Source organism: Notamacropus eugenii, chromosome 6 (assembly GCF_028372415.1).
Source record: "Notamacropus eugenii isolate mMacEug1 chromosome 6, mMacEug1.pri_v2, whole genome shotgun sequence".
Classification (NCBI taxonomy): Eukaryota; Metazoa; Chordata; class Mammalia; order Diprotodontia; family Macropodidae; genus Notamacropus; species Notamacropus eugenii.
The window spans coordinates 36,687,348-36,713,590 of NC_092877.1; the positions used below are offsets into that span (position 1 = coordinate 36,687,348).

The 26,243-nt window shown below is 45.5% G+C and overlaps 1 protein-coding gene across 12 annotated transcripts in view; it reads left to right on the forward strand.

Moving 5' to 3' along the window:
• Positions 1-26,243, forward strand: part of DENND2B (DENN domain containing 2B) — a 266,149-nt gene that overhangs the window by 211,232 nt on the left and 28,674 nt on the right. For 10 of the 12 annotated variants that reach the window (XR_011969347.1, XM_072619488.1, XM_072619491.1 and 7 more), the window contains 4 exons: positions 16,562-16,713; positions 19,588-19,803; positions 22,525-22,621; positions 23,681-23,725. Coding sequence is in view for 11 of the 12 variants with exons in the window: in XM_072619488.1 (XP_072475589.1) it covers positions 16,562-16,713; positions 19,588-19,803; positions 22,525-22,621; positions 23,681-23,725 (510 nt within the window). In the remaining variant the exon portion in view is untranslated. The remainder of the gene's footprint in view (positions 1-16,561; positions 16,714-19,587; positions 19,804-22,524; positions 22,622-23,680; positions 23,726-26,243) is intronic. The other 2 variants (XM_072619485.1, XM_072619486.1) reach the window with 1 other exon arrangement.

The window sequence follows — 26,243 nt, forward strand, 5'->3', positions numbered from 1 at the left end:
TTCGACCTCAGCTCCCGCTGGTCAGATAAAAGTGGGATAACTAAGTCTTCATGTTTGGGGGAGGCTAGAATGGGGATGGACAAGATGGGCCAGACCAAGGGGCACTTGAGAGAAGGCCAGGAAAGTAATTGGGGGACTGCACTGGTGGTGGGGATGTGGGGGAGAGTATGTGTACTGGTGCACAATGACTTTGGATTTGGAGTATCATTGACTGTATAATAAAAAGAATTTGTTGATTGTGAGTTATGGGGAGTAAGGTCAAATGGTTCTTTTTTTCTGGGCAGGGTAGAACTATAATTTTTTTAAAATTAAAGCCTTTCCCCTTTTTCCTCTTTGTAGGAGGAAGAAGTAGTTATTTAGAGATCATCTGTAGAATAAAGGAATTAGTCTAGAATTCACTGGATGATTTTCAGTGGACTTTCCAGCTTTAACATTTTGTTATTCTATAGTCAGGGTAAGAATTAAAAAAAATTCTGCCGAGTTGGCAAGTATCCATTAATAATCGGGGTAAGGCATTAAAAAAACTACCAAGTTAGCAAGCATTCATTTAGACCCATACTAGGTATTGGTGTTAGAAAATCAAGAGTTAGCCCCTGCTTTCAGATTCCTTCTTAAAGTATGACACAGAAAAAAAGAACTCTGTGTCTAAACTCCTCACTACCCCAGCGTAGGTAACTTGGGGTGTTCGTAAGCATCCTGGACTCCTCTTTTCTCATTTGTGAAGTTAGGGGGCTAGATTGTGGATCAGCAGTGTGATATGACAATCCCAGAAAGTACCGCCATTTTAACTAGCATTAAGAGAGTGATGGTATCCAGTATTAGGAAAGGAAGGGACAATTCCACTGTACTTTGACTAGTTCAGACCCCATCTGCAGTGCTGTATTAGGATGCAGTGTTTTAGGAAGGATAGTGATAAGCTGGAAAGCATCCAGAGGAAGGTAGTCGGTATCAGGATTGGTTGAGAACTCCAGGAGTGTTTAGCCTGAAGAAGATTAGACATGGCAGAGGGTATAGTTGGCAGCTGTTTTGAAGTATCTGTAGGGCTCCAGAGGCCTCAGCTAGGAAGTGATGGATAGAAGGCACAAAGTGGCAAAATTAGCTTTGATTAAAGAAAAACATTTAGGGTTATGCAAAAATTGAGTGGTCTGCCTTGACAAATAGTGGATCCTTTTCCCCCAGAGGTCATGGAGCAGAGGCTGGATGAATGATCATTGGTCAGATCCATTGTGGATTGGATTCTTGTTGGTGTTGGGGTGGACTAGATGGTCTTTGAAGTCCTTTCCTACCCTAGTAGTACTCTGTGACCTCTGAAGTTCCTTCCAGATTTAAATTTCATTATTTTCCAACAATCAAGAGGCTTCTTACTGGCTGAGGGGAGTGAGTTCAACAAGCTCTGTCTAGAATGAATCTGGCAGGGAATCTCAGAAGCTGGTAAAGACTGAAGGGCATCAGTCAGCTGAGTTTTGCTTGGAGCCCTTAGTGGGGTTTGAGTTTCAGAGCTCAGAGAAGGACTTTGGAAGGAGTTTAGGCTTGACCCTAGGTTTATTTCTAATTTGGCATGCCCTCCTTAGTTTGCTTTGCCTGTGGTCTAATTGCTGAAGGTTTCCTTCCAGTTGGGTCAGATGATCTGCAGATGCTGTCTCTTCCTCTGTCCTCATAACCAGGCTCTCACTGCCTTAACTTGCTTTGAGATTCTGGGTGTGGGATCACTGTTTACCTCTTCCCTACTGGAATGACCTTGGAGATGTAAATCTGGTGACTGATAGCCCTACCTTTCACAGGAGCTCTCAGAACTGTATGTTGCCTGGACTCAAGGATTCCTTGTTCTGTTTTGCATTTCTAGGTCTGTCAGTGGTATGTTCTTTCACCTAGGATGGGGCAAGATTATTCATCCTTTTTTGGGGGAGTTTGTGTTCCCCTTCTGCGAACCATCTCTCCAACTGGCATTTGAGTCTTACAGGTTGGGTCTTCCAGAGGATGACTTGGCTATTGCCTCATGCCCAGTTACCCCGTAGGTCCATGCTCCTACACTTGTGATTCATGATCCTCCACAGAGTATGAACTTTCATCTGTCAATCATTAGACACATTAGCTCAAAGAAAAAATATTTACTAAGACAGCATAGGGAGAATTGTAGGTATAGAACATTACCCCTATAAACCTGAAGTACCCTCTCCCACCAGGATGCATAGTATTCATGGGATGGATGAGCATATGTTCAGGGAAGACCCCTGATAGTGAGGCTCACATAGATGGAGCACATGTGGCCAAGGGAGCTCTCATCTCCATGGTCTTTCTCTTCTTTTTATTCCTCAGATTTATCAATTTATTTGTTTTCAGTTTTCAACATTCACTTCCATAAATTTTAAATTTTCTCCCCCTCTCTCCCCAAGACAGCATGCAATCTTACATGGGCTCTACACATACATTCCTATTAAGCACATTTTTACATTAGTCATGTTGCATAGTAGAATTATAGCAAATGGGAGAAACCATGAGAAAAACAAAACAAAACATAACAAAAGAGAAAATAGTCTGCTTCCTTCTGCCTTCTGACTCCACAGTTGTGGATAGCACACACTCCACACTCCACAGGATGTGTATAGCATTTTGCATCATGTGTTCCTTAGAAATGTTTTAGGTCCTTGCATTACTGAGAAAGCCTAAATCTATCAAAATGAGTCCTCGAACACTGTGGCTGTTACTGTGTATTATATTCTTCTGGTTTTGCTCACTTCACTCAGAATTGGTTCATGTAAGTCTTTCCAGGTTTTTCTGAAGTCTGCCTGTTCATCATTTCTTGTAGCACAATAGTGTTCCATTACAGTCAGCCATTCCCCTATTGATGGGCATCGCCTCGATTTCCAGTTCTTGGCCACTGTCCTTTTTCTTCCTGCGGGGTCCTCATGATGCTTCCTCATCCCCCAAGATACCATTTTTCTTCTGGGAGTCCCTGGTCCACTCCTCTCCAAAGCAAGACTTCTGACTGTCAGAGTTAATTCTCTCTCAGATCCATAGCTGCCAAGGGTCACTTTTCTTGGAGCTCTTTCAACTGTCTCAGCTTCCTGTTGGATCTGGTGTCTCCTGTTTGGGGAATGACTCTTATGCAGATAACTCCATGGGTGATGAGGATGAGGAAGGAGAGATATCTCCCTCCCTCCCTGCTAGGGGTGCAAGGGAAGGGGCAAAGAGATCTCTCCTCTTAAGAGCCGGGTTCTTCCTCCTCCACCCGGGCTCTCCTCAAGAATGCTATCGGTCACATTCCTTGAAGCTGCTTCCTGCCCCGGATCCTCCTTCAGAGCTGGCAAGCTAGCTTTCTAGAGGCTGCTCACTGACCCTCTGGTTCCTTCAAAGAGAATTTGTTCTCACTTGGCAAAGGAGTCATGTAGACACTTCATTTAACACATGAACGCCCTGTCTTTGTTATCTGCCCCCTCTGTGATTTCATTCTGGAAGGCTGGGCAGAGAAAATCAATTGATCAGGGGGACCCTGAGACCTCCCTCCACTACAGTTGTATCTTGGTCATGGGGGCTGTGGGAAGAGACAGAGAAGCAGAGGGAAGGACAGATAGAGGGAGAGGCAGAGAAACAGAGACAGACACACACACCCACAGAGAGAGAGAAAGGAGAGGCTGCTCACTGTCCATTGAGTGAAAAGCTGTGCTTTTTTGGTAAATTGATGTCTTGTTTTGCTGATTCAGTTGTGTCCGGCCCTTTGTGACTCCATTTTGGGGTTTGCTTGGCAAAGATACTGGAGGGGTTTGCTATTTTCTTCTCCAGCTTATTTTTACAGATGAGGAAACTGAGGCAAATTTGAACTCAGGTCTTCTTGACTTGCTCTATCCACTGTGCCCCCTATCTGCTAATTGATGTCTTAAGTACCTATATGTCAGATTCTAGGGCTGGTCTCTGTGGCCTCTTATTAAAAGCTAAACTGGTAGATCTAGACAGAATATGCCTGAATTTCAGCATCATATCTGACAAAGCCTTTCATGATATCCTTACAGACAAGATGGAGAGATGTCAGCTAAGTGATTTGATAACTTGTAGAGCCTTCCCCAAACTTCCTACCTGTGGGACATGGGATGAGTCACTTCTTCTTCCTGGGCCTTAGTTTCCCCGTCTGTAAACTGAGGGGGGTTAAATGAGATGGCCCCCCTCCTTGGTCCCTTCATGGGCCAAATCTCTGGTTCTATGACGCAACAAGTATGTGTAATAAATCATCATCAGCTTGGAATGAGGACTCTTCATGAGTGCCCCAGGGATTTGGCCTTCGCCCTGTCTTTTTCTACAGTATTTTTTCCCCAAGTAACTTGGATAAAGACAGAAATGGCATCTGTATTAAATTTCCAGATAATAGGAAGTCACGAGAAATAGCTGAACAACTGGGTAAGAGAACTGGGATCCACAAAGATCCTAACAGGCTGGACTGATGGGTTTAAAAGAAATATATAGGGATGAATGCTAGGTCCTGCATTTGAATTTTTAAAATCATTTACCACCCAGGTACAAGATGGGAGAGACATGATGACTGCACATCAGTGTGGTGGGAGGAGGGTATCAACCCCAAAACTCAATGCAGTCTAGACTGCGTTAGGTGTATAAGATCTAACATAGTCTCAGATATGTTGCAAGCTGTTGTACAAGAGACAGGCAGTGCTTTTTCATTACTGTAACCCTATTGTCTAGCATCTAATAGCTACTTTGTAAGTCGTATTTTATTGAAAGTGGGAGGTGATGGTCCCACTGTCCCTGTCCTGGTCAGAGCCTATCTGGAGCATTATTTTATGAGGCATACCTAATTTTAGAAGGGACTTTGATAAACTGGAGCCTTCCCTAGATGAAGTGACCCGAAATGGGGAGGAGGGCAGGGTTTAAGGACCTTGCTACATAAGGATCAGTGAAAAGAAGTAGTTAGTGGGGTCCTGATGGCTGAGGCTCGTCTTGTGGAAATGAGATTTGTGTTCTTCTGCTTGACTGCAGGGAGTAGAATGGGGACTGACAAGCAGAAGTTGTTTAATAAATTTGGGCTCAAATAAGGAAAACTACGTGAACAGCTAGGTGGTACAGTGGATGGAGCGCCAGGGCCTGGAGTCAGGAATCCCTCTGAGTTCAAATCCTGCCTCAGACACTTGCTAGCTGTGTGACCCTGGACAAGTCACTTTACTCTGTTTGCCTCAGTTTCCTCATCTGTAAAACAAGCTGAAGAAGGAAATGGCAAGCCACTCCCATATCTTTGCCAAGAAAACCCCAATGGGGTCACAACTGAGTAACAGCAAAAGAAAACTGTGTCATAATCAGCATTGTCAAGCAGCACAGCTGAAGCCCTGTCTCTTGAGGTCTCCAGGAAGGAGCTAAATGCCCACTTGCTGCAGGAGCTGGAGATAGCTAGTAGTTTGACTTGATATTCTCGGAGGGCCTCTAAGATTCTAATAATTCTGAACTGAGGGGTGCTTGGTTCTGTGTCCCAGGAGGAAGTTTGCTGTGTGGCAGAAGTTGGCTCTTCACAGAAAGGGAGAACTGAATCTAAGTTCTCCTCTGACTGTCTTAATTTGACCCTAAGAAACTCCTCTGGAGTCTTAGTCTGTAAGTGATTGACCTAAGGTAACAGGACCAGAGACTTCTAGTTGGGATGGAACACTGAGGTCATTGGCTCCAGCTCTTTCATTTTGCAAATGGAGATACCGAGACCCAGAATAGTTACGTGGCTGGCCCAGATGGAATTTGAACCCATGTAGTTCAGTAAACATTTATTAAGTGCCTGTTGTGTTCCAAGCACTGTGCTGAGTGTTGGGGTGAACTCTCTATCTACTAGACTGCGCTGCTTCACATATGGCCCTGGGGAGAAGCGGATCTAACCCTAACCTCTGAGTTTCATCATACTGAATTGTATCAGAGAAAGACTTTCCTAAGAGAATTTTTGCCTTACTGCTTACTGAGCTGATTCCAGGAGTGAAATGGTGAAGAGTTTTCAACCTGGAGTTAGGAAGACCTGAATTCAGATCCAGCCTTGGAATTTACTAGCTGTGTGACCCTGGGCAAGTTGCTTAAACTCTGTTTGCTTCAATGTTCTCATCTGTAAAATGGGGATAATCATAGCACTTACCTCCCAGGATTGTGAGGGTCAGGTGAGATTATTAAGTGCTTGGCACTTTCCTTCCTTCTTTTTCCTCTTCTTTTGCTTCTTTCTGTCTTTTTCTGTCTCTTTCTTTCTATCCTTCCTCTTTCTGTCTCATTGCCTTTCTTTTTCTCTTTCTTTCCCTCTCCTCTCTTCTCCTTTTCTTCCCTCTCTCCCAGGGGATTAATCTTTGTCCATTCTACTTGAAATACTCTCCTAAAACGTGGTCTTGCTGTTTAAAACGTGATGACTGTTCCCATTCAGCGTCTGTTGCTTAAAAATGTGTCCAAGGAAGGGGGTTGCATGGAGAGGCCACTCTGTCTGGCTAGACAAGGGGCCTGTCCCTCTCCACCTGCCCCAGGCTTCTGGCTGAGGAGTGCACTGGGACCATGAACGAGGTAACTCAGCCTGAGCTGAGTGCATTTCTAGCCTCTGCTTAGCTTCCCTATTCTCCCCCAGGGAGGGCGGGGAGGGAAATATGGGTTACCCGCAGTCACAGGGTATGCCCAGAAGAGCCGGACATAAGAGGCTGGAGAGGTACAATGCAGGGGCATTGAGGGATGCAGGGCAGTGGGGACTGGGAACTATGGAAGAGAGGGATGAAGGAGTCTAGAGGGGTGGGTACTGAGAGCTGCAGAGGGCATGGGAAGGGGAGAGGAGAGGAGAGAGGGATTATGGGGGTCATGAATGGGAGGAATGAACTTGGAAGGGAAGAGGGGAGGGGACTCAAGAGCCTGGGGGTGCTGGGAAGGGGAGCAGCGTGGGTCATTCATTCTCTCTTGGACTCGGGCAAAATGTCCCTTGGCTGTTTTCCAGGAGAAGTTGTTCTTTCTTTTGAAAGTTGGGAGTTGTTCAGACCTTTAGGAGAGGATGGAAAAGGATGTGGAGGAGTTTGGTGCAATGTGGAGAGTGCCTGAGTCTTAAAGGGAGAGCTGAGATGCTCCTGGAACTAGGCAGTGGCTCTGGAGCTTGGCACTTGTTCATGAGTGCAGGGGGCTGCAGCCCCAGATTACCTACCACATGGGGCCTCCTGGAAAGGCCCAGATAACCGACTGTGTCTCTAGGATGTCAGCTGAGTGACTTTGAGCTTCTGCTTGGGGTCGTGGTTCTCCCCTTCTCCTCACCACTCCCAAATGTCCATTATGCAGCTAGGTACCCTCCTAGGGACTGTCGCTGTCACTTCCCTGGTTTTAAACAGAAACAGAGCTGCATGGGAAAGGAAGATTTGGCAAGGGAGAAGTGGTCCAATAAAATGAACCCCCAGGATGTAGTAGTGAGAAGGTTTGGGGGTAGGGGTCCTGGCCAGCTTGGGTAGCATCATCTCTTTGGCCAAATGCGCTATGGAGATAAGCTGAACCTCCGATGATCCCTTCTGAGATCCGCAAAGCGGAAATTCTTGGCAATGCCCTTGCCTCATCTCCACTGCAAAGCTGGGAAAGGTTGAGACCTCTAGCTTCCCCAAGCTGGGCTGTAGTGGAGCTGAGCAGCTCAGGGTCAAGCCTCCTGGGAAGAAAGCTGATTCGTTGGTGTCACTGTCTGAGGGGCAGCTCAGGGCCATGTGGCTGCCCTGGAGCTGCATTCCTCACAGGCTGAATAGTGGAGAAATGCAGGTGAAAGTCCCCCCTGGAGCTGCAGGGCCCAATCCTTCCTCTGGGCCCTGTTCAACTTCTTGCTGAACTGTGATGTCTTCCGCAGTCTCCACAGCCACACCCCAATCTCCCTTCCTCTGGGGCTCCAGCACTGTTTCTTCACTGCTCAACTCACCTGATTGGAGGCCTTGGGGATTTCCCTTGGCCTGTCTGGTCTACTTGTGCCCCAATTCTTATTTACTAATAGAACCCCATTACCCAAAAGGCTTGTGCCTTCAGGCTGAATAAGTGAACATGTGGAAGCACTTTGCAAACCTTAAAACACTCTATAAACGTTAGTGATCATCATTGTTATCCTAGGGCTCTTGAATGGAAAAATATAAGGGCTTGAGTCAGTCTGTAAAACTTGGGGAGATCCTTGGAGAGTTGAGTCATGTTTGAGCATGGCTGGGGGTGGGACAGGGCATATTCTTGAGGTGACAAACACTTTGCTTAGAAACGATGTTTCTTCTAAGTTTCTTCTAAGAAGATGTTCTAAAGTCATTGAGGTAAAGTTTTTGTGTAGCTGGGGCATGGAGAAGGTGACCTCTGAAGATGCCTTCTGGCCCAGGGGGTCTGGGATTTGATGTGGTGGAACTGAAGACTTCACAAATGCTTATCCCATTTGTAGGTGGCATGAAAGCTTTGGATAGCTAACGCATTGGATCCAGAAGTAGGAGCTAAAAAGATCTCACTTGGGCGGAATTAGAATTTTGTAAGGATAAATGCAGAATCTTAAACTTGATTTGAAAAAATCCTCTTCATAGCAGTTTATCTGAAAAAAAGAAAAGGGGATTTGGGGAGCCTGCAAGCTTAGTACGTTAGTGATGTGGTAGGGCAGCCAAGAAGAGTATCCGCCTAGCATAGTAGGTAAAGTTGCTGGATTTGCGTCCAGAAAGATCTGAGTTCAAATTCAGTCCCTGACCCTGCCTATCTTGGTGGTCATGAAGCCTTTGTTTCCACATCTGTACTCTGGAGGTAATAACACCTGTGGGACCTGCTTCATAGGTCTGTCAGGTGATCCATATATTTGTAAAGTGTTTTGCAAACCTTGATGCACTATAGAAAGGTCAGTTCTTATTTATATTAACAATAAAACTCATGCAATCTTCAATCTTAGGCTGCATTGAGGCATAATGAACCTGACCACGTGTGCTTGGGAATAGAGGTTTTCCCACCTTGGCCCCACCGCCAGCCAGGAGTTGGTTGCTAAGCAGTAGCCATCTCACGATACCAATTTAGGAAACCCAGCAATATGAAGTTAATGCATGAAGCTGCTGTTAAATGGGAAAAGGGAGAGAAAACTGGTCTTTTGGTTCTTTCATTCTACTCCCCTCTGGTGGGTCCCAGGCTTCGGCTGTGGTGGGAGTTTGTTTCAACCAGTCTCCTAGCACTTGGTATTCCCTGTATAGTGAACTCCAGACCAGGACTGGAGTGCAGGGTTCAGCTCTGGATGCCACTTCTTACAAAGGGTATGGTGTTCAGGGCAAGGGAACTAGGGGAATGAGAGTCCTCAGGCTCAAAGAACTGCAGGTGTTTAGCTGAAAGTTACAGAGGTAAATTTAGATTTGATTTAAGGATAACAGAGCCATCTAGAAATCGCATGTGACTCTGGCAGGGGGTGGATTCTCCCTCACTACAGGTGGATTATAGAAAGGGGTCCTGTTCAGGGGGGCAGTTGGGCCAAAAGACCTCCAAGGTCCTTTCCATCTCTGAGATCCTGTGACTTTGTGCTGGGTCTGGACCAGCTGGGCCCTGCTGCTGCTGAAGGAATGTGTCTCTTCTCTGTACAGCCTTGTAAACAGCCGCTTGTCCAGGCAAATCATATACTCTGTGCTTAATAGTGCCTCAGTACGGAGCACAGTGCCTGGCACATCGGAAGTTCTTATTTAACAAGTCTTCCTTCCTTCCTTCCTTCCTTCCTTCCTTCCTTCCTTCCTTCCTTCCTTCCTTCCTTCTTTCCTTCCTTCCTTCCTTCCTTCCTTCCTTCCTTCCTTCCTTCCTTCCTTCCTTCTTTCCTTCCTTCCTTCCTTCCTTCCTTCCTTCCTTCCTTCCTTCCTTCCTTCCTTTCTTCCTTTCTTCCTTCCTTCTTTCCATCCTTCCTTCCTTCTTCCCTTTCTTCCTTCTTTCCTTCTTTCCATCCTTCCTTTCTTCCTTTCTTTTTCTTCCTTCTTTCCATCCTTTCTTCCTTTTCTTTCTTCCTTCCTTCCTTCTTTCCTTTATCTTTCTTTCCTCCCTCCTTCCTTTTTCTTCCTTTCCTTCCTCCTTTCTTTTTCTTTCTTTCGTCTTTCCTTTCTGTCTTTTTTCTACCTTCCCTTCTATCTCTTTCTTCCCTTCCTCTTTCCTTTCTATTTCTTTGTTTCTTCCTATGTTCCTTTCTTTCTGCCTTCCTTCCTCTTTCTTTTCTTCTTCCTGTCTTTTCTTCCTTCTTCTCTTTTTTATCTTTCTTCCCTCCCTTCTTCTTTTCTTTTTCTTTATCCCTCCTTTCTCCTTTCTTCCTTCCATTTTTTCTTTCTTTCTTTCTGGAGAAAGGAGCACCATATTCATTCACTTTACTTTTTCAGTATTTCTAGTTTGGCAGGCTGGTGAAACCATTTACTGGGCTGGTAGATTTTATGTTCTCTTTTGTAAGTCTGACTGCTGGGGTCAGCCCTGCTCAGGGCTTTGGAACAGTTACAAGTCATTTTAATAACATGAGTCTGTTACGGGAAAATGTTTGCTCAGCCTTGCTGAGACACTGGGGACTCTACTGTACTTGGGTGTTTGGGAATCACTTAATCCAACCCCAAGTCCTTTCTTGACCCCTCCTTGACTCATTAGTTTACAGAGACTTTTATTGCTCCAACTGCATTTTAATTAACTGTGACTAAAATTCCCCCGTCTTTATTTTTTTTTCCTTCTAAAAGGCATTTCCTAAATTCATTGTGGTTTTTCATGATAACAACAACAAGTTGATTCTCTGATTCAGGAGAATCTTGGCTTTGGAAATTGTGAAATCCCCAGGAACCTGGGGATAGATTTTCATCCTCTACATGAGATCCATTGACTTGAAAGGTATCTTTTCTTACTTTGGAGGGCCTGCCATGGCATTTCCCTTTTTCTGTCCTCATCAGCTGTCTTCTTCTTTATTGCTAACAAAGATAGGTCTGGTCTTCTCCCACCAGGCAAAAATCTGAGGGCATCTACCTTGTGTTTTTGAGGGATATAGTTTTTTGTCTTGGTCCACCAACTGGGAGTTGGTTGCTAAAGCAGTAGCCATGTTAAGACGTCAAGTCAGAAAGCATAATAATATGGAGTTATTGGGACCAAGACCTGCTGCTAAACAGTGAGAAAGGAAGAGAAAACCAGCGTTTTGGTTCTTTTGTTTTGCCCCCCTCCTGGTGAGTCCCAGGGTCCTGGACTTTGGATGAGATGGAATTCGGCTGTTCTTCCACCCTCATTGCTTCTGGTACTTACTTCCTTCATACGTTTATATTTTATTTGTATTTTGTTTATCTCTGTCCTCATCTTATCTTCCCTCTAGGGCTGGGACCACATCTATTTATCTTTAAATGGTCCCCAGTTTCCTTGCTTGTGCTAGGCACACCCCAAATGTTTGTGGAGTAGATGAATTGGTGGCTATTTCCCCTGCTAGCTACTGTCAGGAAGCAAGTGCCTCAGGCTAGAAACAATGACCCAGAGAGTCTGTGTGGAAGCGCACTCATTCCTCAGCTTTCTTCAAGGTTTAGTTCAGATGTGACATCTAGGGAAAAGGTGTTCCTGCTCTCCCACCTTGTTAATGCTCTCTCTCTCCTTCCACCGTCTTGAAATTTCTTGGTTTGTTTGGCTTTTGAATTCTTTCAGTAGAATGTTAGCTCCTCAAGAGTAGGGTTTCTTTTTTAAAAAATTTTTATTTTAGTTTTTGCCTTTGGATTCTCAGTGCCCTTTACAGAACTTAATGTTAAGTTGATTTCTGTTGATTGAAGGAAGGACCAGAAGGCAGGCACAGAAAAGGTCAGAGTAGACTTGGTAGCTCCACTTCCAAATAGGTGACCCCTTCAAAGTTCAGAAGAAGATGTACTTTATCAGAACAAATCTGTTTCATTAGATTTGTGGATTTGCTGATTTGAGAGGAAGGGAAATTAGTTTATGTGAAGGGTGGGGTTAACATGTTAAGATTAAGAAATAAATGGGTGGATGGATAGATGGATGGATGAGTGATTGGATGAGTGAATGGATGGATGGATAGATATATGATTGAATATACTCAGGCACTGTCTATAGGTATACAGTAGATGACTAATAAATGTTTGTTGAGTGGATGGATGGTTTTGCTAATAGATAGGTAATGGATTGAAGTGATGGCCAATCTGGACAGCCTAGTAAAAAACAGATCACCATGCTGATAAAAGTCTGTGCAGTCCAAGCTGTTTTCTAGTACTAATAGATGGCTGTGAGAGTTGCATTGTAAGGAGAGCTAAGCTCTGCAGAATCAGCACTTTTGTATTGTGGTCCTGGAGAAGACTTTGGAAAGACCCTTGGACATCAAGCAGATCAAATCAGTCAATACTTGAAGAAATTAATTCAGACTATTCATTGGAAGGTGAAATACTGAAAGCAAAGTTTAAATATTTTAGTCACATAATGAGAAGACAGGACTCATGGAAAAGACCCTGATATTGGCAAAGATTGAAGGCAAGAGGAGAAAGGGACAGCAGAGAATGAGATGGATAGGTAGTATCACAGAAGCAATGAATATGATCTTGGATAGACCTTGGGAAACGGTGGAGCCAAGAAGGGCCTGATGTGCTATAGTCCTTTGGGTCACAAAGAATCAGACACAACTGAACAACAAGAAAAAAATGTATTGAAAGCCAAGGGAAGAAGAGTCTGAGGGTGGTTTCACAATAGCTGGGAAGAAGAATGCCTTTAGGAAGCATTCCTCTCTGGGGATCACCCTACCTTACCTAGGAAGGAGAATTGCCTTAAGGTAAGGTGTGTTTCTTTTCCATTTCTCTCTCTTTAGCTGATTGGGAGGCAAACCTCACAGCCAAAGTTCCTCTTATTCCATCTGTCTCTGGAGTTCTCTTTCCTTGATTGGTCTGCGTGGAGAATTAGCTGGCTTGTGAACCTGGGAATCCAGTCTTCCCTGTCTTGAGCACTTTGGGAAGAGGGAGTATGACCAGAGTCCTGATTTGGTGTCAAAAGAAGTAGATTTGAGACAGAATTCTCCTTTCTATGTGTATGATCTTGGGCATGCTACTTAACTTCCTGGGCCTCAGTTTCCTCATCTGTAAAATCACCTGTAGCAGGCCTCTTCTTTCTCTAAGTTCTCCGATCCTTGTACATAGTAGGTTCTTAGTAAATATTTGTTAAAGTTCAGGGAACTGGCCGTTTACTACTTCTTGGTCAGTGTCAGGACTAGGGAGTTAGCTTACCCTCCACTAGAGGGATCATCAATGTCTTGAGCTGGTGGAAAGCCCAGTGGTCTAGCATCATGAGAATTTGCCTGGTCAAGCTTCCATCTTACACTTGGGTCAGAAGACTCACAGGCTTTATCTGCTCTTTAAAAATAGTTGATATCTTATTTTTAAATTATTTTCCTTTTTGAACATATGCTTCTCCACTCAGCAAGCCACCCATTGTCATGAAGATTTAAAAAGAAAAGAAAAAAGTTCAGCAAACTAACCAATACATCGACTGAGACTGACAGCGTACATCAGCATTCCCCAACCTTGGGAAGAAGGGAGGAAGATATACTTTCTGTCTCATCTCTAGAGGCAGGTTTGGTCACTACGAGTACAAGCATTCAGCGTTTTATGTTTCCATTTCCATTCGCTCTGTAATAGTCATCATGTATGTTGTTTTCCTGGATCTGCTTACTTCACCTTGCACCAGTTTTTGTAAGCCTTCCTATGATTCTCTGAATTGTTATTTTTTTTTTTAACAACACTGTATTCCATTGCATTCATGAGCCGCAGTTTGTTTAAGCATTTCCCAATTGATAGATGCCTAATTTGTTTCCAATTCTTTTCCAAAATCTACCTGTCAACCAACAAGCACCTCTTATGTGTTGGGCACTGGTAATACAAATACAACAAATGAAATAATTCCTACACTCAATGAGCTTCCAGTCCAACAGGAGAGATAACTAGTACATCTGCAAATAAATGCAGAACATATCTAGAGAGAATAAATACATAACAGATAAATGCAAAGTACTTAGGGAGCGAGGGCACCAGCAATGAAGTCTCCATGTGGCACTTGGGCTGAGTTTTGAAGGACACTCTTGATTCTGAGAATGAAGAGGGGGGTCATTCCAGAGATGGGAGACAACCAGTTCAAAGACATGGTGATGGGGGAGGGAGTGATATGTACAATATGGCAGGTTATATAAATGGTCTTAAATGCCCAATAGAAGAGTAAGGACAATAGGGAGTCATGTGTCTCGAGAAAAAGGGAGGGATGAAAGAAATGATGTAACTGTAGGAAGGTGATTTGGATATCCAGCTAATTGGATTTGTAGGATAAGGAAGGTGATGACTGACTGAAAAGTTTCAAACATGGCTGACTGGCAGGGGCCCCAGTGGAAGTAGAGAAATTGGAGAGAGGGATGGGATTTGGGGGTGGGGTAATTCATTCTGTTTTGGGCACGTTGTGTTTGAAATACTTGTGGGACATCTAATTTGTTGTGGTCAGTAGACCATGGGGACTGTAGAGCTGAAGCTTAGAAGAGAGATAGGAACCGGAGGTGATTGATTAAACCAATAGGAGCTGATAAAATCACCAAGTCAGAGAAGTAGAGAGAGAAAAGGACCCAGGATAGACCTGTTGTACCTATCTTCCTCCATCTCATTGTCTTGTTCAGGCATCTTAGTGGCTTCCGGCTGTCTACAGGGTCAAGTCCAGACTCATCATTCTGCTTTTCAAGCTCCTTCCTGTCTCCTCTCAACTTGTTTTTCAATCTTACCTTGCCCCTGTTGCCCCGTGCCCCAAAACAGGCCGTATGTACCCTTATGCCTTAGTGCTGCTATCTCTATCCACAATGCTCCTCCCATGCCAGCTTTTGGTATGCTGATATATTAGTATAATATATTTTTCTTTTTCTTATTTATCCCCTACAGTGGCAGCTAGGTAACATAGTGGCCAGAATGCTAGACCTAGAGTAGGAAGACCTGACTTCAAATCCACCCTCAGACATTTAGTAGCTGTGTGACCCTGGGCAAGCCACTTAACCTCTATTTGCCTCAGTTTCCTCAACTGAAAAATGGAGATAATAACAGCCCCTACTTTGCAGAGTTATTGTGAGGATCAAAAGGCACTTAGCACAGTGCCCAGCACATAGTAGGCATTTAATAATAAATGCTTGTTTCCTTTCTTTCCCTTCTCCCTTCATTGTGACTAACAGAGGGCCAAGTCCCTGAGAAGTATGCAGCAAATATTTTTTAAATGAGTGAATTGAATACTCTTGGAGTTATTGAAAAGAAATTGAGAAGTTATGGCTCTAGAAATGATAAGATCAAAGCAGGGACTTCTGTGATGTACCCAAGATGCTGCTAGACCCTCAGCTCTGTGTATGCAGAGGCTGGGGCTTAGAGAGAGGAGGTAGAGTAGTCAGCTCCAGAATCTTCTGACCACCCCGGTTCACTCTTGCCTTTTCTGTGTGCTACTTTGGAGACTTCTTCCATCCCCTTTATGTGGAAGGGGCCATCCCTGAGAGCTGGTCCCTCTGTCCATTGAGGCTTGTCTGCTAAGTGTGGAAGAAGACTAGAATGTCAGCGAGAGACATTTAGGTTATCCTGGAAAATTGGTCGAGCGTTGGACTAGTTAACAGAGTAAGAATCACTGGAAATCTTTAAAAACAGGTTAAAGTGAAAAAGCAGATCTGGACTTCCCCCTTCCCTCCCCCCATTCCCCAACAACAACAAAGGACAGGGCAGGATTGGAAGAACTTACAAAGGTTTGAAAAATGTGGATTTGGGCTCAGGGTTGAGTTTTTTTTTTTTTGTCTTTTAATTAAAAGAATCCAAGCTCAGGATTTAAGAAAAAAAAACTTCAAGGTTAAAGCCCCGTTTTTCTTAGAGAGATTGGATGGAGGCAGGGGGACAGAAAACTGATGGCTGAAGGCTCCGGGGATTATGTAAATAAAAAAACTCAGGGCTGGAATTTTGCTACTTGATACTTCCTAGCTTTGTGGGCATGGCTCAGTCATTTCATTTCTCTGAGCCTCAGTTTACCCATCTGTAAAGCAAGGACAGGAATGTGTAGTGCCAGTCTTCTGGGGGTTGCTGTGAGGATCACATGGGATTGGGCAAGCTTCTGTAGCTGGGGGCTTTGGAGACAAGGGGGTCCAGTCCAGGGAAGACTCTGAAGCTAGTTGGCATGCGTCCTCTGGTACTCAGCGTAGGAAGGGTTCCCAGGGCCTGCTCTGTTCTCTGGCTGGGCACATAGGGGAAGGAGGGTGCTAAGGAGATCTTGTGCTGTGCCAGCATTTGGAATGGGGGTGGAGAGATGGGAATGGGGATGGGGAGGGAAAGGGAACACAACTTCTGGACAAGAGGGCCAAGATCCGTTCAGAGCCATCCAGCTGCAGACAGCGGCATGACTCATGGGGCCGAGGGGCCTGAGGGGGGGGAAGAGCCACTTTATTTGGTTCACAGGAATCTTTTTTTCTTGTCTCTGCGTGTGTGTGTGTGTGTGTGTCTTTGTGTGTGTGTATCTGTGTGTGTGTATGTGTGTGTGTGTGTGTGTGTGTGTGTGTGTGTGTGTGTCCCTCTTCCCTTCTTCCTGCCCTTTTCCCTTCTCCCCTTCCCCCCACCCTCATCCTCCTCTGCAGGAGATCTGCCCAGGGAGAATCCATATGAGGATGTGGACTTAAAGGGCCGCCGGGCAGGACGAAAATCCCAGCAAATGTCTGAGAACTCCCTAGACTCTTTGCACAGGATGTGGACTCCCCAGGACAGGAAGTACAACAGCCCACCGCCCCAGGTAACGGCACCCCCTTTGCAGACAGCTTGGGGTCCTGCCCCCGGTGGAATGGAGCCCTTCTTTTGGGGGCCGGAATCTGGTGCTACCTGACGGGTGTGTTTGTTGGGGCGGCAGGGCGCTGGGTATCTCTGGGGCCAGTGCCTGCTGCGCGTGCCTTTCCCCGTGCCCTACGGATTTTGGGTTTGGAGCCCCTCCTAGAAGGGGCTGTAATGCCTCCTCTTCCTCCTTCCTGCCAAGGCTCCAATGCTAACACGACTGTGCTGTAAAGCTTGTTTATTCCCATTGCCTGTTTAGAGCCCCCTCAGAGCCCCGCCTCCTAAGTGGACATGCCTTTGGGCAGAGAATTTGCATTCAACAGCTCTACCAGAAATGACCTCAGCCCTGACTTTGGGGAGGGGGGTGTATGGATCTTGGCAGCAGCCAAGTGTAGAACCTAATTATACTTGTTATACTCTGTATGTAACAGAGGAGGGGGAGGGGGAGAGAGCAGAGGGTTCTGGGCCAGTTAAAGCTACCCCTGTAATGCTTTACCTGTTGGGGGGGGTATGTGATTCCTTTGCACGTCTGGGGGTGGGGAGGGTACGAAGAGGGAGGAAATCAAGGGAAAGATGAAGGGACATTTGGCATCATGCCTCTTTTATCCCACATGGAGGGATGGCAGATAAGGTGATTTGGGATACATTTAGTTCAACAAATATGAAATGCCTACTTTTAAAATTCCACACATATTAACTACCTACTGGGTACTCTGAAGACCTGATGCTTTCTTATGGCATGGGGCTGATCCTGGTTTCTTGAGGGCTATGCCAGCAGAGGACAGGTTCTGGCAAGTCCTCCTGAGCTGGAAAGTTTTTAAAATAGAGGCCTGGAAGCAAACTGTTGCCTGTTGCCTGAAGACTCAGCCGAGGTCAGAGGAGCCTTGTTACCAGACCAGCCACAGGGTGATGAATGTTTCAGCCACAGCACCTCTTGAAGACCATCTATAAAGTAGCAGGAAGTTTGAAGCCTGAGTTGGTAGGGGAAGTGCCCATAGAGAAGAAGTGACAGATTTTTGAAGTATTCCTGGTGCTCTCTGCTGGGGGAAATTCAAGAGACAGAGAGGATTCAGTCCCTGCCCACAAGGAGCTTAGCTACATCCCTGTTTTCCCCTGTTTCCTCAGGTTCTCTTGAGCCTCTGTGTTGGTTTTTCAAACTCAAAAAAAGTAACCGGGCCATGAACCCATACATAAGGATCCCTGTAGGCCACGTGTTGACTTAGTTTTAAAATATGTTGATTATGTTTTACTGCACTTTTACTTCACTATCTTGTTAAGTATTTCCTAATTGCATTTAATATGATTAAAGTCACACTAGGGAATATCCTGGGCTGCATATTTACCACTACTTCTCTGGTCACTGGAAGAGACCCTTTCCCAGGATACTCCTAAAGTGATTTATGACCCCCAAATTACTTCCTTTGGCTTTGAAATGATTTACATGATTGATTTTTCTGCAGATTTATTGTCTGGTATCTTCTGCCGAGGCTGGTCTTCAAATCAGTTTTCATTCCTTGAGTGGTTGGTTTAGTGAAGGATGTAAGAGGGGCCCTGGCTGGACAGTGATGGGGGTTGAGCCAATATTCACAATAAGAAGGCAGTTCAGGTTTTTAGGTACTGAGTATATTTCATCCAGGGTCCAGTGAGTGCCCTAGAGCCTAAAACAACCTTGTATATAGAGGGAACGAGCTTAGCTGAATCCTAGTAGATTAAAAAAAAATCTTTTTCTGGGCTGGGGTTGATGTAGAGAAGATGAAGGATAAAACATAGCTAGTGTGAGCTCCCTTCATAGAGATGTTCACATGGAGAACTGGGGGATGTGGTAGAGGAGAATCCTAGGCAGGCACAGAATTAGACTACATCCCCTCTGAGGCTCCAGTTCTGAGACTACAAGGAGAAGTATGAAGCAAGCTCAGACAGAGTGGGCAGGCAGCCATGGAATACAAGGAAGCTCACCTGCAGAGCTTTTGTGCTAGTACTCAGAGTGGATGAGGACCCAGGGTCTAGAGGAGGAGGCAAGGATGGGCAGTGGGGAACCTCCCTCCCCAGCCTTCCTCCTCTGAAAAGATCTGGCATCCCCTTCCCAGCTACAAACTTTTGTTGTGTTTTCAAAGCACAGGAGAAACTTCCTACTTGTTCTCTTTCTCTGTGTGTATCTCCCTCTTCTCAGTCTCTCTGTTTCTCTGCCTTTCTGTTTCTCCTGTCTCTCTGCCTCTCTCTCTCAATACTCTGTTTTTCTGATACTCTGTCTCTCCTCTCTCTCTTTCTCTGTCTCTCTGCCACTCTCTGTTTCTGTCTCTCTCTGTCTCTTTTCTCTCTAAATTCAATCACAAAACATTTATCGAGTACATATGTGTGAAACACTACCTAGAATCTTTTTAACTTTTGTGATATATAATAGCTGTATCTCCTTCTCTCCCTTCATTTATTTTATAAAATTCTTTTTTTTTCTTAATTTTGAGTTTCAAATTCTCTCCCTTTGTCCAGCCTCTCCCCTCCCCATTCCCCCATCCTTTCTTAGGTGAGCTAAAGGTTTTCTCATCCTTTGCCTTCTCCTTTACTGATGTAGATGGTTATATTCACTCCATGAGCCCTGGGTCCCAGACCCATTAAGGAGAGGATGCTTTTGTGTCCCAAAGCTCTCTTGGCATGCTAGTCCCTTTTCTGACAGCTGAGACTGTGGAAGAGAAAGGAGGCAAGGAGAGTGGCTGTGCTAGAAGAGGGGCCCAGGCACCCTGGGAACCCCAGCCAGTGGTTGCTCTAATCAGACTCCAGGAGAGAGAGCAGCTGGGGATTCTGGAGTGAGCCCCCTTCCCCTGTTCCCTCTCCCCCACCACAGCTCTCCCTGAAATCTGGCACCCAGTCTTTGCGCGTCGGGAATTGGTCCGAGAGGAAGGGCCACCGGTTGCCGCGGTTACCCAAGCGGCATAGCCACGATGACATGCTGCTGTTGGCCCAGCTGAGCTTGCCCTCCTCACCCTCCAGCCTCAATGAAGACAGCCTCAGCACTACCAGTGAACTACTCTCCAGCCGCCGTGCCCGCCGAATCCCTAAGGTAGCCTTGTTGGCAGGGAGGGCTGGGCATTTCATCTCGCTGCCAGGGCCTTCAGCAGCTGTTCCCATCACTTCTGGGCCCACTGCCCAGGGCACAGTCAGGAATTGTCAGGCTCATCCGGCCATCTTTGTCGCACATCCCCATCAACAAAGAGGGGAGTACACCTTGCTGCTTGGCGCCATGAAGGTTCTAAAGGAAGATCTCAGTTTGATGGGGAGACATGGCCTCACACCTGAGGAGCTTCCTGTCTGCTGGAAAAGATGTGGGGTTTGCTGTCAGGGAAGGGCCCTTGTAGAATCCTCTGGGATTTTCCAGCCTCATGGGAGAGTCTCTCACTGTCCCTGCCCTTCCAGTACCTTCAGATCAAATAGGAATGACTTGATTTCTTCCCTAAAGAAACTCCCAGTTTGATGAAAGAGACAAACAGAATAACAAGCAGATTTGAGTGTACATTTCTATACATAATTACTGTATGTAATTAAATACATACCTAGCACCACAGACCTGAAGAAATCAACAAGCATTTATTTAGCACCGAATATGTACAAGAAATTGCACTAAGTGCCGGGGATACAACCTTGCTCTCCAGTACTTACATTCTATTGGGGAGACATTAGAAACTAGAAAATAAACAGAAGACGTCACTTTCTGGGCTAGAGAACCAGCAGATGAATCAGGAAAGGTTTCCTCTGGAAGGTTGGAAGGGTAGGTTAAGGCCAGGTGGTAAAGATTTTATCTTTACAGCATTTCTCGAATTCACCCCCTTCTCTCCTCTGATACTGCCACCTTCCTGGTGCAGGGCCCCATCACCTCATGCCTGGACTATTTCAGTGGCTGTGGTGGGTCTGTCTGCCTCGAGTCTCCCCCCACTGCAATCTGTTCTCCATTCAGCTGCTAGAACAATTTTCTGAAAGCACGGGTTCCAGGAGCCACTCCTTTCTCCCCTGTGATAAACTTCAGTGGCTCCCATTTGCCTCCAGGATCAAATGTAAAATGTTCTGTTTGGCATTCAAAACCCTTCGCAACCTAGTCTCCTTCCACTTTTCATCTCCTCCCACCTTATTCCTCACCATGTACTCTTCCAGCCAGTGACACTGGCTTCTTGGCTGTTTCACGAACAAGACTTTCCATCTCTCAGCTCCGGGCATTTTCTCCGGCTGTCCACCATGTCTGGAATGTTCTCCCTGTTCACCAGCTTCCCTGGCTTCCCATCTTTTGCTGGAAAGTTTTCCTAACCCCTCTAAATTCCAATGCCTTCTGTCTGTGAATGATCTCTCATTTATCCTGCATATATCTGGCTTTGTATATATTTGTTTGCATGTATCTCCCATGTGAGATGGTGAGCTCCTTAAGGGCAGGAACTGTCCTTTGCCTCTTTTTGTATCCCCAGTACCTGGCACATAGTAGGTGCTTAATAAATGTTTATTGGCTGATCGATTGATTGACTTTAAAAAACAACCTGAGGAGTTCATTTTTGATCTGAAAGGCAAAAAGTTGCTGTTTTGGTTTTATTGAGCAGGGGAGCAATGTGGTCAGATCTTCACTTTAAGAAAATTATTTTAGCCACTTTGTAGAGCATAGATATGAGTGGGGAGACATAGGCAGGGAGACCGAGGAGGAAGCTGTAATGTAGATGAGAGTTGGTGAGGCTCTCACCTAAGGTGGCAGCTTTGTGAGTAGAGAAGGCAGCAGATGAGAGATGTTCTGCATCTATCAATACCTCCCTGGAGAAGTGATTTTCAGTCTGACTTCCGAAGGATGTGGTGTGTTCTTGTCCCTCCCTCCCACAAGGCTGTATAATCCCCAGCGGGGAGGGAGCAGGATTCAGCCAAGGGGGTATTTTTAGACGACGAACAATGCCTGGGTATATTGGGAATTTAGCTCCTTCCTGTCTGGCCCCAAATACAGTCAGGAAGAAAAAGCACAAGATTCCTTATTCCTGTCTTTTCTTCTGGGGAGCTTTGCCTACAGGAGGTGATTTCATTCCATCAGAGAAGGTCATGGAGATCCCATAGCTTCTACTTTCTGTTACAGTTTCTTCCATTCTGCTCTTCTGCTTTTCCCCTGTTTGCCGGGGAGGGAGGGCATTCTATTTCTTCTGTCTGCCTCAGTCAGCAGGCTTGCATCTACCCTCAGATGGATGAGTCTGTTTCACCCAGAAGCCCTGCCTGTTGTGTTTACAGAAGCCTCTCATGGTACCTTGGAGCAAGGAGGAATTAGAGAATTGAGTTCCACAAAAGCCAGGATGACCTAGAGATGCTTCATTCATCCTTATGGAGACATCCCAGCTCTCAGTAAACTCTCAGCCTTATAACAGCACATAGTTGTCTGTTCCATCAAGACACAGAACAAACAGAACAGGCAACCATATGCTGTTATCAGACTAAGAGGGAAAAACTCTTCCTGAAGGCAGTTGGACGGGATCATTTATTTCCTGGGCAGTAGAAGTCATGGTGGCCAGAAGAGCAGTGAATGTGGGAGGAGGGTTTTCTGGAGCAAAGGCATAGGGCTGGGATATTAGGCAAACGATCGTTTCCATCCCTGTGGGATTTAATGATGGGAGAAGCTGCAGCTTATTGCTTGTGCAGTGGTGGTCATGGAGTCCATTGTCAGGGCACAGGGATTGGGAGCCTCCTCAGAGAAGGGAACATGTCTTTGATGTGGAAGGTGAGGAGGCTTAGCTTCTCAGGGCACTCACCCCTTCTGGCATCTCTCATCTAGCTTGTGCAGAGGATCAATTCCATCTATAATGCCAAAAGGGGCAAGAAGAGGTTAAAGAAGCTGTCGATGTCTAGCATTGAGACCGCGTCACTGAGAGGTAAGCTGGGAAGCCTTCCAGTTGGCATAAGCATTCAGGTCACCAAACTTAGCTAGGGTTTTTTGAGTGTTTGAGCACACCTGCTCACTATTTCTGCCCACTGTCCCATCCCAGGTTGTCCTCTAGGAGAGAGGGGTTCCAACCCTGGGGAGGAGAAGCAGCCTCAGGGTTACCCCATCACTGCCCTGTTCCCTCCCCAATTCCCCTGCCTTTGTCCCATGCATATGGGGAATACAGGACTCAGGTAGTGGGGTGGACTAGAAATCAGGAGACCTGGTGAATGGTGAATCCAGTATTCTTTCCAGTGCATTCACTGTTAGAGCCTAATATTCCACACGAAGTTATTGCTGAACCTCAGTTTCCTCATCTGCAAAATAAGTGATGATACTTGTGTACCTATATCACAGGACTTAAAATAATTTATACCCCTAAAAATACTCTTTATAAAATGTAAAGTCATTATACTCTTGTGCCACAGAGTGGGTAGGTAGAAGGACTTAGAGGGGTCTTGTAAGGTGTCTTGGACTAAGAAAGGGTGTGTGTGTGTGTGTGTGTGTGTGTCTGTGTGTGTGTGTGTGTGTGTCTGTGTGTGTCTGTGTGTGTCTGTGTGTGTGTCTGTGTGTGTCTGTGTGTGTGTGTGTCTGTCTGTGTCTGTGTGTGTGTGATAAGAGTTTAAATTGCATTACCAGCATTTTCTTCATCACTTTCTTAAGTCTAGAAAATCAATGACAACCAAAAAAAGGCAAGTCCTGATTTTGTAGCATTTTGGCCGATTTCTCAGATCTAAATGCTCATATGTATCAAATGTAATTTGGCTCTTGGGAGTCTGTTTGAGATGCCTGCAGTACACCCCTGAACAGAGCTCAGCACCCTGCCTGTCACATAGTAACATGGTTGCTTCCTGACCCATGAGGAAAAACCAAGAAGTCAGAGCGAGTGGAGGGCCAGGCCCAGACTCATCATCCCCACTTGCCCAGCGCATGCTTCCCCAGCGGGGATCCGGGAGTATTGTGGTCATCTGGAAAGGGTGGTGAAGTATTGTTTCTCTTACTTTTACAGATGAGAACAGTGAGAGTGAGAGTGATTCTGATGATCGATTTAAAGGTGAGGGGGGCGTCACCTTGGGAGGGGCATTATTATGCTTATGCGTGGTGCCCGTAGTCATTCCCACAATTGGAAATCTACTCCCTCTCCCTTTCCTCCTAAAAGGAAACCCTATAAATTCACTGGATTTACAGTGACAAGGGACCTTGGATTGAGTCATTGGTAATTGAACCAGGAAAAAAGACAAGGGTGAGAGGTCAGTCCTTAATGGCCTACTCAGAAAGACTTGACTCTGGAACCTTGTAACAGTTTTCACCCTTGTTCAGAGTGATGGAGTGGCGCCCAGGCTCAGCCTGGTGTCCCATGGGCTTGTGACTCGGATGTCCCACACAGGAGGCTGTGGCTAGTTAGGGAGTAGACCAGCAGGGGTAGGGGTGGAAGAGAAACTGTGGAGATGGATGAGAGTTAAATTCCAGGTATTTATCATGAGAGCCTGCTCCAGATGGTTCCCTTTGACTGTATTTTTATGGAAAAGTGTGACCTCTTTCTAACCCTGCCCCCTGCATGCCCCCAAGTTGCCACCAGTGGGATTGGAGAGCAAGATGTGCCTGTCAGATTGTGCTGGGAATGTGAAAGGTCAGAAAGGGCAGTGGAGGATTACAGCCATCCCTTCTTGATGGCTAGAGAGGAGCCTCCGCCTCTCTAGAGTCAGGACTTTCTGGGGTCCACTCCTACTCTTCTCTGAGATAGAAGGGGAGAGTCTCATTTGAGGCGCTTATTTTCCAAAGAGCTTAGATTAGCTTTGTTAGTGCTTTCCACCTTGTCCCATCCTACTGTGCCCTCAGTGAAAAGTATAGCTCATCCTCCTTCATCATTTAAAGTAAATGGGAATTTTTTCTCTCTCTTCTTCCCTTTCCTCTTTCTTTTTGTCATTTCTTGATCCACTCCCTTTGGGATAGCTAACAAGGACAAGATAGCCTTTGGATTGCTAAGAGTCTTTCTTTAGCATTAGTGAAAACTACCCACAATGAACAAGGTTCTTTGGACAACCAGATAGGTCCTTGTCCTATGAGTAGGTATTTAGGCCTTGAGATCGGTGGGACATTGTGAATGATGGGGTGGGATGCAAAGAACTGAAGGGATGCTTGGTAGATATATGAAGAAAGATCTTAGGATAAAAGCTCCTTGGATTTCTTGGACTTCTGGCTCTAAGCAGAGCTGTTGGTATGACCTTGGTTGCTGTTGGAACACAAAGTCCATTCAAACTTGGGGGATATGGGAGTAGCTAATGGGATATTTCCTGACCTATCCCCTGACTATGGCCCAATCTCTAGGGGCAGGCCGAAGTGAGGTAATGGGAAATAAACAATCCAAGAAGGTCTGGGGGAATCTCAAGGAGCTAGGCCCAACCATGATTTAGCCATGACTTATTCCAAGAGATTAGACTGGGAGTTGTCCTTGGAAGCTGAGCTCATAGAATCCTGTAGTTGTTGGGGGCTTCCGAGGGTATCTGGTCTAATCTTTACCTGAACTATACTCCTCTCTATAACATATCTGATATTCATCAAGCATTAACTTAAAGGCCTCCAGTGATGAAGAACTCCTTCCCTCTCAAGGTGTTCCATTCCACTTTTGGATAACTGTCCTCAAGAAATTTTCTGTTTTTGTCTTATTTAATTAAGCTCTTGTTTACTTCTCTTCAGCCCCTGCATTTTGCCTCCAGTTCTTCTGTTTGGGGCAGAGCAAAATGAGTCTTAAACCCTCTTCCTTGTGATGGACAATTTCAGATATTTGGAGAACAACTGTCCCATCCCCAAGTTTCCTTGTCTCCAGTCCTTCCTACCAGCCTCCATGTCATCATTTTGAGTTTCCTGACTCTCCCAGTTTCTTTTCTGTCCAGTTTAGTATATTGGTGACCTCCTCAATCTATGTGTTGCTGTCCAGACCTGAGGACAGTTTTCCAGATGTGTCCTGAGCAGAGCAGAGCACACCAGGATTGTCCCTTTCTCAGTGCATGCATCTGTTACCACAGCACAAGACCAAGATTGTCTCATGCTGAGCTTGCAGCTCACTTGGGTCCTTTTTAACATGAGTGACCATCTAGCCTCATTTCTTCCCCAACCCATACCTCTATTTCTGTTTTCTTTTTTTGGAGGGGAGAAGACAAGGCAATTGGGGTTAAGTGACTAGCCCAAGGTCACACAGCTAGTAATTGTTGCATCTGATGTCAGATTTGAATTCAGATCAAGTCTGTATTTCTGCAGCAGATTTTAAAAATTCCAATGTGGGGGACCACATTTATCCTGCTCAGGTATCATTTCAGATTCAGATCCTTCTTTCTGAGCTTTTTTTTGGATCCTGCTTCTGCTCCCTGACCCATTTGTGATCCGCCCCTTCCTTGTGTTGTCCTCAAATTTGATTTTTTTCATCTCTGTCACCAATAAAACTGTTCAATAGACCAGGTTCAAAACCACAACAGTGTAGCAATCCACTAAAGATCACCCTTTGGCTGACAGCGATCGGTCCATTGATCGCTACTCATTGGATTGTGGCTCTTAGGAGTTGTGTTGTCCTGGGT